This window comes from Triticum aestivum, chromosome 2A, assembly GCF_018294505.1.
Source record: "Triticum aestivum cultivar Chinese Spring chromosome 2A, IWGSC CS RefSeq v2.1, whole genome shotgun sequence".
NCBI classification, from domain to species: domain Eukaryota; kingdom Viridiplantae; phylum Streptophyta; class Magnoliopsida; order Poales; family Poaceae; genus Triticum; species Triticum aestivum.
In genome coordinates this window covers 784,331,537-784,344,707 of record NC_057797.1, presented here as the reverse complement: position 1 = coordinate 784,344,707, position 13,171 = coordinate 784,331,537, and the positions used below count along the sequence as shown (strand labels likewise).

The 13,171-nt window shown below is 43.4% G+C and overlaps 1 protein-coding gene across 1 annotated transcript; it reads right to left on the bottom strand.

Annotated features, from left to right (window-relative positions):
* Window positions 1-647: 647 nt before the first annotated feature.
* On the bottom strand, window positions 648-11,677 carry LOC123191226 (transportin-1). The gene is made up of 29 exons (XM_044604043.1): window positions 11,261-11,677; window positions 9,608-9,895; window positions 9,027-9,116; window positions 8,657-8,734; window positions 8,506-8,586; window positions 8,195-8,245; window positions 7,997-8,082; window positions 7,727-7,793; window positions 7,583-7,639; window positions 7,465-7,494; window positions 6,938-6,997; window positions 6,724-6,840; window positions 5,837-5,950; window positions 5,274-5,372; window positions 4,778-4,903; window positions 4,623-4,697; window positions 4,350-4,421; window positions 4,103-4,213; window positions 3,634-3,717; window positions 3,123-3,230; window positions 2,733-2,834; window positions 2,593-2,655; window positions 2,436-2,510; window positions 2,135-2,206; window positions 1,928-2,052; window positions 1,729-1,780; window positions 1,562-1,630; window positions 1,425-1,484; window positions 648-1,331 (listed from the first exon to the last, which is right to left on the bottom strand). The coding sequence occupies exons 1-29, from the start codon at window positions 11,456-11,458 to the stop codon at window positions 1,248-1,250; spliced, it is 2,694 nt and encodes an 897-aa protein (XP_044459978.1). The 5' UTR covers window positions 11,459-11,677; the 3' UTR covers window positions 648-1,247.
* Window positions 11,678-13,171: the final 1,494 nt, after the last annotated feature.

Below are 13,171 nucleotides of genomic sequence, written 5' to 3'. Positions count from 1 at the left end.
TCTCTCTCTCTCTCTCTCTCTCTCTCTCTCTCTCTCTCTCTCTCTCTCTCTCTCTCTCGTGCAACTAACGTATAGGGTTTTACCCACACCACCTTCAATCTCGGAAGTCGCTGCAACCAGCTACCAGTGTACCAACCTGCTCATACAGTAGTAGCCGACAAAAAGAAGAAATTGCGCATCACTTGCAAGCACTGCCTGTCAATGATAGCCGTGTGCCTCGTAGTTGTCACTGCCTGTCAGATGCGCCGCCATGGCAACGTGACAGACAGAGCCAACGAGTAGTGCATCCAGCTAGATCCGCCTGATCCAACAAACATCGTTGATGCCCCCGCCTACATATTAGATATTCGATCCGCACATAGGATGTCGAATCCACGCATGACCACCACCGACAAGACGCCCACCTCAGGCGCACTCTCGGAGGTTGATGGGGGCGTTGTAAATGGGGTGATACACCATGTCCTCCTACATCGCCAACGACAGCATGTAGAGGACGTCACCTGGTGAGGTTGATGGGTGCAGGTAAAGGAAAACCAAGAAGGAAGGTCGAGCAATGGCAGGGGTGGCAGAAGACAACGGTTCAGTCGGTTGAGGCACCCTGGAGAGGAGAAAGAATCTACAACATCAGCTGATCTAAACAAAGATTCTGACGCTGTTCCAATCTCTCTTTTTTATTGTTGGGAATGAATCAATACAAGGACACCCTTCCTATTAAGGATTACAAAAAACAAACCCTAGACCTAAACTCTCTCTCTCTCTCTCTCTTTTCTCTCACATAGAATACATTCTACAAAAAATCTCTTTCAATGCTGCTGCTGGGGTTGCCAATGGAGTGTGACAAGCAAAACCCCAAAAAAGACCCCACTGCAACCAGCCAATACAAATTTTGACTCGACCGACCAACCTCAAACGTCCTATAACCTACAAGGCACGCACCCGCACTGCCTTTTCTGACTCGACAAAAACAGAGTTCCTCTCATCGCAATTCAATTCTTACCGCTCGACTCAGTCGCGCTACACTTTGAGCAGACCTGTATAACCAGACGACAGTGTACAACACCAGCCAACCAACTCAGGCAGAATCAATCAACCAATCGCATCATCATATAGGAAATCACACAATGTGCTACACCCGGGACACCTGACCGACGACTTTGCGCAATCTCATGCCCTTCCCTCCTTTTCTCATGTTCAACTCCGGTGGTGATGGTATAGCCAGAACCGGTGGCGCGGGGCTCTCAGCGCCGTCAGACCCCGTATCTCGCTAATCTCTGCACCACTGCTGGTTCCAGGGTGGACATGCACTGTTCCCAGCCGGCAGCTCCGAGCATCTAGGAGGAAAGAAAGATCACCGTCAGTTCCTTGCATACAGCATCCACAAACTGAAACTATGACCACGACGAAAAGGCCCCGCTGTTTTTTACCTGCTTGTAGCCATTCAAAATCTGGGACACTTCATTGTGCAAACCTTCGCTTTTTATCTCCTGTGCACAGATAAAAGTGAGCTCATACATGCGACACTACTGTAGGTATACGGATGTAACAGAAACGACTAACTTACATTCCAACTTGCACAGGCCTGGCATACGTGGGCTAGTGAGCTCACAGCCCCTGTGGGGTTTGCTGCCACCTAGTAGTGCACACACAAGAGTTTTTGTTGTAAGTGACCATTCGCATCTATGAAGAGTGTAATAGCAAGTACTATTATGTAAAGAGCTGCGAGTTTACCATTGCGCAAAGACCATGGAACGCATCCTCTTTCTCGAAATCATCTCTTATCCTGTACAAGAAGGAAATTAACTCCGAGAAGCATTGCACCAAAGCATAAAGAAAAAACATGCTCCACATCTCATACGCTGTCGAACTACAAACAACAAATCTTTGGCTATATAGAATAAAGCTACAGAAGGAAAAAAGGAATGCTCACATGCACAAGGCGTTGCACCAGGCTTGCATGAAATGCTCCATATGAGGGGCCACAATGTCTGGACAGACCCATGAAAGCCTCCCGAGAGTGATTGCACTATTTTCAATGAGTGACTTATTCAAGCTCTGTAAATGGCACGACACACAACACTTAGTTGAAATGATCAGTCGCCTAGAGAACATACATGATGGGGAAAAAGGCAATCACCTCTGGGGTTGTTAGAATAGGAACCAAGCATGAAACAACACTGATGACCACAGGTGAAATTTCTTTGCCAATCTGCCAAGGAATAGTCAGTTAGGCATGGAAGAAATTTTACAGTAATAATGAGCACTAGAATAACTGGCTTTCAGACACAAAACAGAGAGCAACCACTGCCCACAACTTACACAGATAGATAAACAAAGGTACATGCTGACAAACTAGCCAAGCCACACGCAATAATTATAGACGTCCAGTAAAAAGGACCATGTACAATATCACATAGTATTGCTAAAGTGGCACCAACCTTGATTGCTAATTCTCCAATGGCCCAACAAGCATTGTTAGCAACTGACACAGCATCCTTCACAGATTGTGGAGTCTAGATCACAGAAACAATGTGAGGAACAAATGGAGATAAAATAATGCCGGACCACAAAGAACATAGGCACTTAGTCACTTACCAATTGCTTTGCTGCAGCAGTAAGGAATTCTTGGAGCCGTGGCTGAAGATGTATAGGGCAGACCTATATACGAAAAGGTGTTATAGGCCCAAAATTGACATAGCGATGACAAAGATCAGTTTAGGAGCTTTGCAACCAACCCTAGAAATGTCGCCGAGAAGGGCCAGAGCACTTTGTCGAACATCAGGTGCCTCATCCACGCAGCATTGCAGAAGTAGATCTCTCAAGTTGCTTTGCGCAACCTAAAACAAAGATAAAGATAGCTTGCCCAATAAGAAAGTCTTCCTGGTATGATATAGTTTACTAACCAAACTCACATCAGTATTGTGTAATGGGTATGCGAACCTTAACGAGTGCATATTTTAGCATATTATTAAGAACATGTACCACATGAGATTAATAAATTTAACTTTGTTTTCGCCATATAAGATGCCAAAACATGAAACCACCTCAAAATTACTGAGGTAGTCATCGTTGAGAACTTGAGAAGCAGGCAACGTGAATATCATTGATGGGAGAGTTGAATTTACCAGGCTTTCTATACCGCCACCAAGTCCTTCTGTAAGCCCAGACAACAGGTCCAATGCACAGACAATGAACTCTTTATCATACAACGCACCTGCCGCAGCAGGATCAACCTGCATGTAGAAAGGAGATATCCCTCAAGCAACAGAATGGCATGAGCTTGTCTCTGATGTAATGAAACCCTATAGCATACTCCAGCAAAGATTGATGTTGAATTGGCAAACAGATTGATTTTTAAGTTGACCAAACTTAAGACTGGAACTGTTCACAGAATGTGTCTCTAATTAGGAACAACTTCATCAAGTGTTATTAATAATTCCTCTTCCATTAGTGACCAAAAAACACACATTAAGCATGCAGTGCTAAACACTGCACCATTAAGGCCTCAATTAAGACAAAAATTACTTGTTACAGCATGGGAATGTGTTTGTGACTTTGGGTGGTTAGACTTGATGTACAGATCACAGTAGATATTCAAGTTAAATCTAGCCTTATAGTAGGAAAAAAATTGCATACCTTTGCCAACTGCTGGGTTTGGATAAGACTGATGCACCTCACAAACACTGGCTCAGCAAACTGAGAAAATCCTGGTCCCAGTGCCTGAAAGGAAAAGGTTCATAGGAATTCCGAATGTTATTTTGAGTACAATAAGACGAGATTGAACAAAGGTTATTTCGAGGCCCACTCATCATGTCCCAACCCACAATGTAATTCAAAGTAATTCTACTTTAGTAGAACGAGAACTAAATCAGCAAACCATTTGGTGCAGCAGGAGTTGTATAGAATGACAGACATACGAGAGAGCTTTACACATACTTGTGGTACAGTATCAAGATAAGCCACTGTTGGTGGTAATGAGTTGACAAAGCAGATTCCACACCAAATATACTTTTTACAGAACACTAGACAAACTAGAGAACTTCGGAGCAAATTTAGAATTCAAAACTACAAGATGGTCTTTCACAGATGAACAAATTAACAATACCTGTGCGATAGATGTAAAGCATTCAAGCAGCGGAAATAGATCCTTGTCAGAGTTGGGAAGTTGCTGCCACTTCGCAATTAATGGCGGCATAAATATATCAAGATATTTTGCCTGCATGACATTTTAAAAGGAATTAATAATCTCAACAAGGAACTAACACGCTGAAAAACTGGATGAGGAAACCATCAAAGAAATTTATTTGATAGTCAAAAGAGCAAGCAAAAGAGGAATTCATCAAATGTTGAACCTGGTTTAGCTCTGCTCCAACAGCATCAGCAAGGGTACCAAGAGCGTCATAGAGTATCCTAAGGTTCCGCCTCTGCTCAGAAGGAAAACATAGCATTAGAACTAAGAAAAGATAGACCCGGGACGGTACCTGTAACTTGCCCCGTTGCAGTATACAAGGTCAACCTCATGTTTGAGTCTAACTACCATGAACTTGGTAATGCGAGGTGGTCTTGTATACCAAAATGGAGGGAATAGCTGATTGCAAACTATGAATGTCAGAAATTTAATTAACCTGGTATTTTCCATATGCACACATAAGGTGCTGCAAAATGACTTCCAGTCGTGGTACTAGTTCTTCTGCTGCCTCCTGAAGAACAGAAACCAGTATTATGTATTAATTACACAAGATGTCAGTGCAGGAAAACAATTCGAAAATAGATTAATAACCTCTTCAAGCGTTGCAAATGCAGAACAGGCAGCCTCCTGCACTCTTTTGTTAGTATCCAATATCCTTCTGAGCAAACCCATGAGGATCTTATCAAATTGTTCGCGGCCATTTGGATGGCCAAGGCTCTGCACCAGCAAAAAGAAGTGTCACAAGAAGTTGAAGAGATACAGATGTACAAACTGAGCACACAGACAAAGAACAAGTCCGCTTCAGTCAAACATTATCTGAAGTCCACAGTAGAACCTTTTGGGTACCTACCCCCAGAAAAATTAGAAATACGTACAGACCACTGGGTGTATACATTGAAGCGAGTAGTCCGCCAATACAGGCTTAAATAGACAGCATATTAATATATTATACATGTACCAACGCAACCAAAAATGCTACATGTTCTAATGACGCTACATGGTCGGTAGAAAAAAATCAAGCCTTTGCAGTAAAAGGTATACTTCCAAACAGACGAGGTAGCATCAATACATATGATTATTCTGTTACCTGAACAATGAACTTGCTGTATCGGGATAGGGTCCAGCAAGTAATACTCCGAATAAGAGGAAACTTATCATCAAGAAGTGGGATTAGGAAGGCAACCATCTGCAATTAAACAGAACATCTCAGAAAAGATACAGCAAATTGCAAGCGATGTAGAGAGATAGTTGAAGACAGGAAAAGTAATAATTGAACAACAACTCAGTAGAGTCCAAAATCTCACAGATAACACAGACCATGGAAGAATGTGAAATTTATTATGCAGGAACTATTGATGCAACTGAATGTGAAATTTATTATGCAGGAACTATTAATGCAACTGAATTTTTTTAAAGATTTTATCACATGCTGAGAAGAAAATTCTCAGATATGTTATAGAAGGTTCATGAGAAGCAAGTAATCAGGCTAATTATAATGCTTCTGAAGACTAAATTCAGGAAAATTATCAGCCACGGTCGTCTCAATATGATTTGATGCATGGCATGTGTTCTTACTGTTACTGAGGCTTAGTCAGGAGAGGAATTGCTTTCTTGCAACGTATATGGGGCTATGAATATGTCATTGGTTACCTGTGGAAGGTGGGGATATAACCCAGTGATGCATCCCTCTGCTATAGCACCAATCGATAAAACAGCAGCTTCCCGCTCCTTCCAGGACTCATCATCTGTCCGAGCCAAATTTTGCTGCAAAATTGCAGAAGTTGATTTATGGTTATCCAACAGGTTCAAGAGCAGCACTAAATATTGTACCAAGCACCAATTATAACAGAAAGGCCTTGAACACACACATGGGCCAAAAAAGCCTATCGTACCATAAATGGGTGAGATTATGCAAACTTCCAGTTACTAGAGACCTGCTGGCTACCGCAGTAACAGGTTTCAGGGTTTGGATTTTACAACTTTGACAACAGTGCAGCTTTAGATAATAGTAGCTTTAAGTTATCTGTGTCACTGACTACCAGCAGCCTACATCAAGACAAATCATAACGGGCACACTTAAGCCACTGTCCTGAATTGTTTCCAAGGAGCCTGACCTACTCTACTTCTATGTGAACTCAAGGCCCATAGTAACTATTGTGGCCCCAAAGTGTTCTGTTTGACGCCACACTTGTGTTACACAAGTTTGACTTCCATAAGCGACCACTTTTTAGCAACTTGTCCCAGTCACATATTCTTGTTCAACTTTCGCTTAACTTGTGGCGACCAATTTACTCACACAAAATGGAAGGCTTGCCACACTTTGGCAAGAAAATTGTGGCCATTATAGTATTGAACCCAAGCATGCACATGCTTTACAGGTTCAGGTCAGGAAAACTGTTACTCTGGGCGCTGTATTACTAACAGATTTACTTGCAATTGAGTAATAATTCAAGGCTTCAAGTCAGTGAAGCATTGCAACCTCAACTAAGATCAACAGTTTATAAGCTTTATAGTCTCCAGAACTACGAATAGATTACCTGAATCAAAGGCATTAAAGTCGGCAGAATGTCGTCTCCAAAAACATTAGAAAGGACATCCAACCCAGCAGCACTACATTTCCGCAAGTTCCAAGCATTTACAGCATCATCATCATCCTGTCCATATGGTCATTAAGTTTTTGCAGCTTCAAATTAACAAGTAGGCAAAAGGTACTTAGGCGGCTTAAAAAATAAATAATGTTTCCAAACTCACATCATCTTCTCCATTTTCAGATCCATGCAATCGAGAGGCATGGAAACGGGGCTTCAAATCCTGTTACAGAATCATCTATATCTTATTTGAAGCAACAAAAAAGGGCAGAAGTCATAAAGATGTACAACTTATGATGAGGGCTATAGTAACTGTAAACTTACTGCCACCCTCCATTTCAAGACTGTTAATTTAATTTTACAGGAAGGCAAATTACAAAATGCATGCTAAAGCCATTGCATTGTTCTTAACGTGCTATTTGTAAATACAACCACAAGTAACTAACTTCTATGTGTTTCACAGTTCAAAATTACAGGACTATGTTCAATGCATTACAGCATTATACTGACCAAAAACACAAGTCTCATCCATAATATAATTACAGATTACACATGAATAGAGCCAACCATTTAATCTAGCAGCTACCATTGAGAACATATAATTACAGATTACACGTGCATGGAGCCAACCATTTAATCTAGCAGCTATAACTGAAACATATAATTACAGAAAAAGAAAAGGTAACCAACCTGGTCCCTGTCCGGAAAGGATTCGTCTTCCTGAAAACACATAATATTTATCAGAGCATGCCACTATCACACAATAACCAGCTGAGACATGCAGGATATAAAGAAATTTACCACACACCTCAGCATCAGCGAGTGATTCATCATCGTCAGTGTAGACCATATTTGACACCAAAGTCTAGGAAATAAATACAAAGGGAAGATGTTAAAACGGTAGAAGACCAAAGATTAAGCAGCATTAGCTTAGACAAGGCAAATCATATACTGGTATTAAGCGTGGCAAGAACTCCCGCAGTCCTTCAGGGGGCATGCTAACATCACAATACGCTGACCTGAAAAGGTTTACTTATAGTCAGTCCTCTAATAATTCAACACAATCAGTTAGTAATGTCATCAGTGGCTCATAGTTTATTTTGAACTTGAGCCGAATAAAATGTGAGAACAGATAGGCATGAGCACCAATCAATGTAAAAAAATTTATAGTACGAAATTTCAAGTTGACGTGTTAAATTTACCATGTTGACAGAACGCATACCAGAATTCACAAGCCTCCAGAGCAACTTCATCATCCGAATCTTTGTTAGCTTGCAGGATCAATTCAGTAACATTTTTCAAATGTGGCTGCAGTTTTGCTATTAATTGTCAGATTCAGCATAAGCAACTGTGGCTACAAATTACTTGGTGACAGCAGCAAATGTAATCTAAATGGGTATCGAAGGAAATGATAAATTACCTCCAAAATGGATGGCCGCACTTCAACGAGCTGAACCCAGGCCGAGCAAACCTATCAAAGAAACAGGGAGAACAATCAAGACAAAAATGCAATTGAACAACTCAACTATGCTTAGCAGTATCCATACACCCTCATTATTAGCACTTGTGGACAAGTCGGCCATGTCCAGATGTCTACCAGCATAATAGGAATCTACTGAGTCATGCAATTGTTGCATTTATAGCATTTGAACCCTTATCAGTACAAGTCTACAAGATTACAAAGAAGAAGTGCATGGATGCATGTGTAAATAAATCATTAAAATGAAATACCAGTTTCCGGACGTCCGCTGAAGGATCCTTCACAAGGACGAATAAGCCCTGCAGGTACTGATCCATGGCCATATACAATGCCTGCATATAAATCGAAATGGTTAGACAAAAAAAAGCAGGATTAGATAGACAGGGAGGGAGGGGCTCATACCGATGGCATCACCACGATATACTGGTTGATACAGCCCAGTGATAGTTTTCGAAGACTTGCATGGGGGGACTGGAAAAACTGAAAAGGCAATCATATAGGCTGTGTTAGAGGAAAACCCTGTAGGCTAACTAGAGCGTACAAACATGTGCACCAGAGGCATGCTTGGTCAAAATATACAGGCAGCAAATTCAACAATTACAGGGTGTGCAAGTGGAAGTGCAAACCCTCTAGTTTAATACTCCCTCCGTTCCGAATTACTCGTCGCAGAAATGGATGTATCTAGATGTATTTTAGTTCTAGATACATCCATTTCTGCGACGAGTAATTTGGAACGGAGGGAGTAGTTGATAGCTACAGACAGAACACAAACCTGCAGCATCCGTGGCATGAATACATTAATTGGTCGTTCGGACAAGCCAGGAACATCGACATCAAGCTCTTCAGGAACATCTTCACATATCTGCGAGCAGAAACAAAAGCAAGCTTCTGAGCATACTAATCGTGTTCAGAAGTTAACACATACGATTTACATTGCTAGCGGGACTTCCCTAGATGTGGGCATTTGAAAAAGTCCATTCTTTTCTCAAGATGTACATTGTTTGAGAACATGTAGATTGTAAGTCAGAGTATATCTAATTCTGCACTCCCAAAAAGGGCTAGGTTTTTTGGTATGAAAATAACTACAAGTGCAGAAAGTATTTTTTGCAAAGCACAGATCGTCATGGTTTTGGACCAAAGTATAGAGATTTCACTGAATATGCCAAATGTACATGCAAATTGTTGTTCTGAAATTTTCTAAACATGTAAGTGCGCAAAAGCAACCAGGTGTGCATCCACCAATACATTTCCGACTTCCCTCAGACCATACAGCTGCAACTAGTGGTAGTTTTCTATGCACAGAACTAAAGATTAGAATCCAAACTCAAATATAGAAGGAGTGACGCATAGTACCTTGTAGATAGCATCCATAGCACCTTCCATATGATCCAGATCATTACTGTCCAAACATTGATGTAGAGCCTGAAACAACTCGATCCATCCAGTGACTCCAACTATTTGAAAGAGTACACTGATAACAGTTCCAACTGTGGACCTAATTGCCCTGTTAGTTGCCCCTATACATGGCAACAACTCGGATTTGATGTATTGCTGAGATGATGGAGGCATGGAAACGAAAGCCGCTCGCAGATTATTTTTCAATAGAAGACCGGCAGCTTGCCGTACTTCAAAAGATTTTCCCTGATATAGGCAGAAGAGTTACCCAGATGTCAGCAAGACCTATATACAGTAGCTGGATTAACAATCATAACCATGTAATGAATTCAAGACCAAAATTAACTCATAGGCCGACAATCAACAGACTTACTGAAAGCTAAATCTACATGAGATGTGAACCCGTATAAAAAAGGATAAAATATTGTTCAAAAAAGAAATCTAATAAAAAAGGAAACCATGTTTTCTCGTCTTAACTTTTTATAGAGTCTTTGTGCTTTCATTGAACAAATAACATGCCAGAAACTGAGAGACATGATACAGTTAATTGTTTAACATATTGATGCCTGAGTTGTTATCTGATATAAAATTAAATTTGGCAATAGCATTACACGTGCAATGTGCCAGTTGCACAGACGGGAAAGTTACATAGAAGATCATATTCAATAAATTATTTCTTCAGTAGTACCCGAGACCACGTTATCATTGCAGACATGTGTTCTATCAAATCCTTGAAGCGTAACTGATAGCTTCAATTCTATCTGTAGCTCTAAGTAGCACGCGAGAGCGGTGTTCTAAATAGTTGTCAACCCGCCTTTGAGCACATATGGTGCTGTCCGAGCCCACCATAAGTCAAACCTCACTGACAATACATATAGAATATAGATCAAGCAACTACGTGGATACGCATCGAGTTTCCGGGACCATGTGCCTTTCATTCAATCACTTGATTCGCAACTATAACTGATTTGACCGTTCATCCATAAATCATATGCGTCTGCGCTGGCAGGTGGTATAGACACAAAACGGTAACGCCCTCAGAGACTCGGTATCAGCCAAAATAACTTAATCAAGAGCGGACGCATTACACGTTTGCAGAACCCCAATTAAACCCGGCCCCGTAGCAGCACGACAAATTGACCACCAGCAGCACATTTGTTCAAACCAAAGAGCCGCACCACGAAACCCTCGCTGATTGGTTCAGCGGATTCATCGGACACACCCGTTGAAACCAAGCAGGCAATGCGCAAACTGAAACTCCATATGAAACCGTCAAATCTATGCAGCAGCCAAGCGGATGCACTCAGCATTTCGCCCCCAAAACCCCAGATGCTATTGCCATTCCGTCAGCTGTGGGTTATCACATCGGAGCCAATCCGAGCCATATCCCACCAATCAGACATTGCGAGAGCCCTAGCGGCGACAGCAGCGCGATATCAGATCGAAACAGGCAGCGCGCAGGCGGGGACCCCATTATTATCCGGTCCCTGGAGCATCAGAGGGCGGCTTGGACTAAAACCCTAGCGCGACGGGGCACGGGAAGCAGGCGAGCGAGCCAGCGACGGAGGAGGGGATAAGGGGGGGCGGCGGCCGGAGACGGCGTGCTGCTACCTGTCCGCGGGCGAGGAGGAAGACGAGGTAGTTGTTGAAGTCGGGGAACTGGGCGTAGTGCTGGAGCTGCTGCCAGATGCGGGCCTGGTCCGAGTTGGGGGAGATGTGCGCCTCCAGCACCGCGCAGATCTCGCGCAGCCCCTCCTCCTGCGGCTGCCACAGCGCCGCCGCCCCGGTCGCCACCGCCGCGGTCGCCATCGCCGACGATGCGCCGGAGGCGTGGGTTGGGTGGCGTCGGGAGAGCGGGTGCTACGGCCGACGAGGCGGGCGAAGGGGAAGGGAGCGGGGGAGGAGTGAATCGGCGGCGGCGGCGGCGGCGGCGGCGGCGGGCGGGAGGCGGAGGGGAATCGATCGTCCAACCACAGCGGGCCAAGTAGTACTCTGGAGAGGGAGCAGCAGGGGAAGGGGGATGGAGGAGGAGGAAGCGCTGGTAAGTTTATAGATAGGGTCTTTGCTTCTTCTCATTTTGCTCTTTTCTTCTTGCCCTTGGTGTGATTGTTTGGGCTTTTTTTGGAAGGGGTTGGATGCAAATGTGTGTGTGTGTGCCATCATCATTGTGGCAAATTAAGGTTCTAGTGTCTTCACACATGCTACTTGTGCTTTTCACATGCAAGGAAACTAAAATATCTCCGGCTCATGGTAGGGAGACCAAATCCTTATGTGAAATTTTCAAATTGAGCATAGGTGGTGATTAGGTGTTGGTCGATTCGCATCCCCTCGCAGTCGGATGGATGTTCGTTCTCGCTCACACGTCATGCATCTCGCGTGCCCTCCTCCCCCTCGCTCCTTGTTTCTTTCGGCGTCGACGCTAGGGTTTGACATTCTGTTTCTAGAAGATTATTATTTTCTTTTGAAAACCTTTTTTTAGGCCGGGTTGAGCCCGACACCCAGTACAAGATTTTAAAGTTGGTGTGTTGTTCAGATCGTTTTTCTTTGTCATCAAATGGATTCCGTTGTCGCCGTAGGATGTCCTACTCCTGCTACAATCTCCTCGCAATTGAAACCCTCTACCCGAGCTAGTGAACATACGGTCATGCCTAGCTCTAAATAAAGGCCGCCGTGTCGTCGACTCCAGCTCCATATCTTCCTTCACACCCACTGAACATACGATCCGTGGAGCTTTATTGGCCTCGCGGGCCAGGCCGATCGCTAAAACTACAACAAAAAGTATAAGTATGATATGTGGAGCTCTATCAGCCTCGCGGGGCATTGCGACGCTAAAAAAAAAAGATATAAGTATGATCTGTGGAGCTCTATCGGCCTCACAGATCAGGTCGACCGCTAAACTACACTATGAAGTTATATAATACGATATGTGGAGCTCTATCAAGACGAGAATTAAGACGAAGCATAGGCTTGATGGTGCACGCAACAACTTGTCAAACTTACATCTAGTTAGATATTTTCCTACTCACGTTTTCTACAGCCATGTTTGTGATACACGGTGGATGCTCCACGTGGCCGAGAAGCAATTGGCGTCTCGACTCGACCGTGCAGGCGAACAGTAAAAACACTCGCTGCTGCGGTCGGTCGCCGGTGCAAGTGTCAACTCCAACAGTGCAGTGCATGTTCCCTCCGTGGAGCTCATGTGCAAATAAACTACGTAAAAATTACTGCTGGCTGGCTCTTTCTTTCTTTCTTTACCCTTTTCACTGTCACCGCACTGTGAGTGGCTAGCTAGCTACTCTAGATTCCAGTCCAAAGAGAGAATGACAGTGTCTGGCTGGCTGGCTGGCTGTCAAAAACGTGCGCGCGCACACACACACGCACAAGGGAACAAATTACCTAGGTGAGTGAGAAGAGAACATTCTCTTCTCTCACAAATCACATCAGGAATGACATGACACGACGCAGATTAATTGGAAGTTGAAGACACTGTTAGACACTAATCATCGTAGATTAGATTAGATT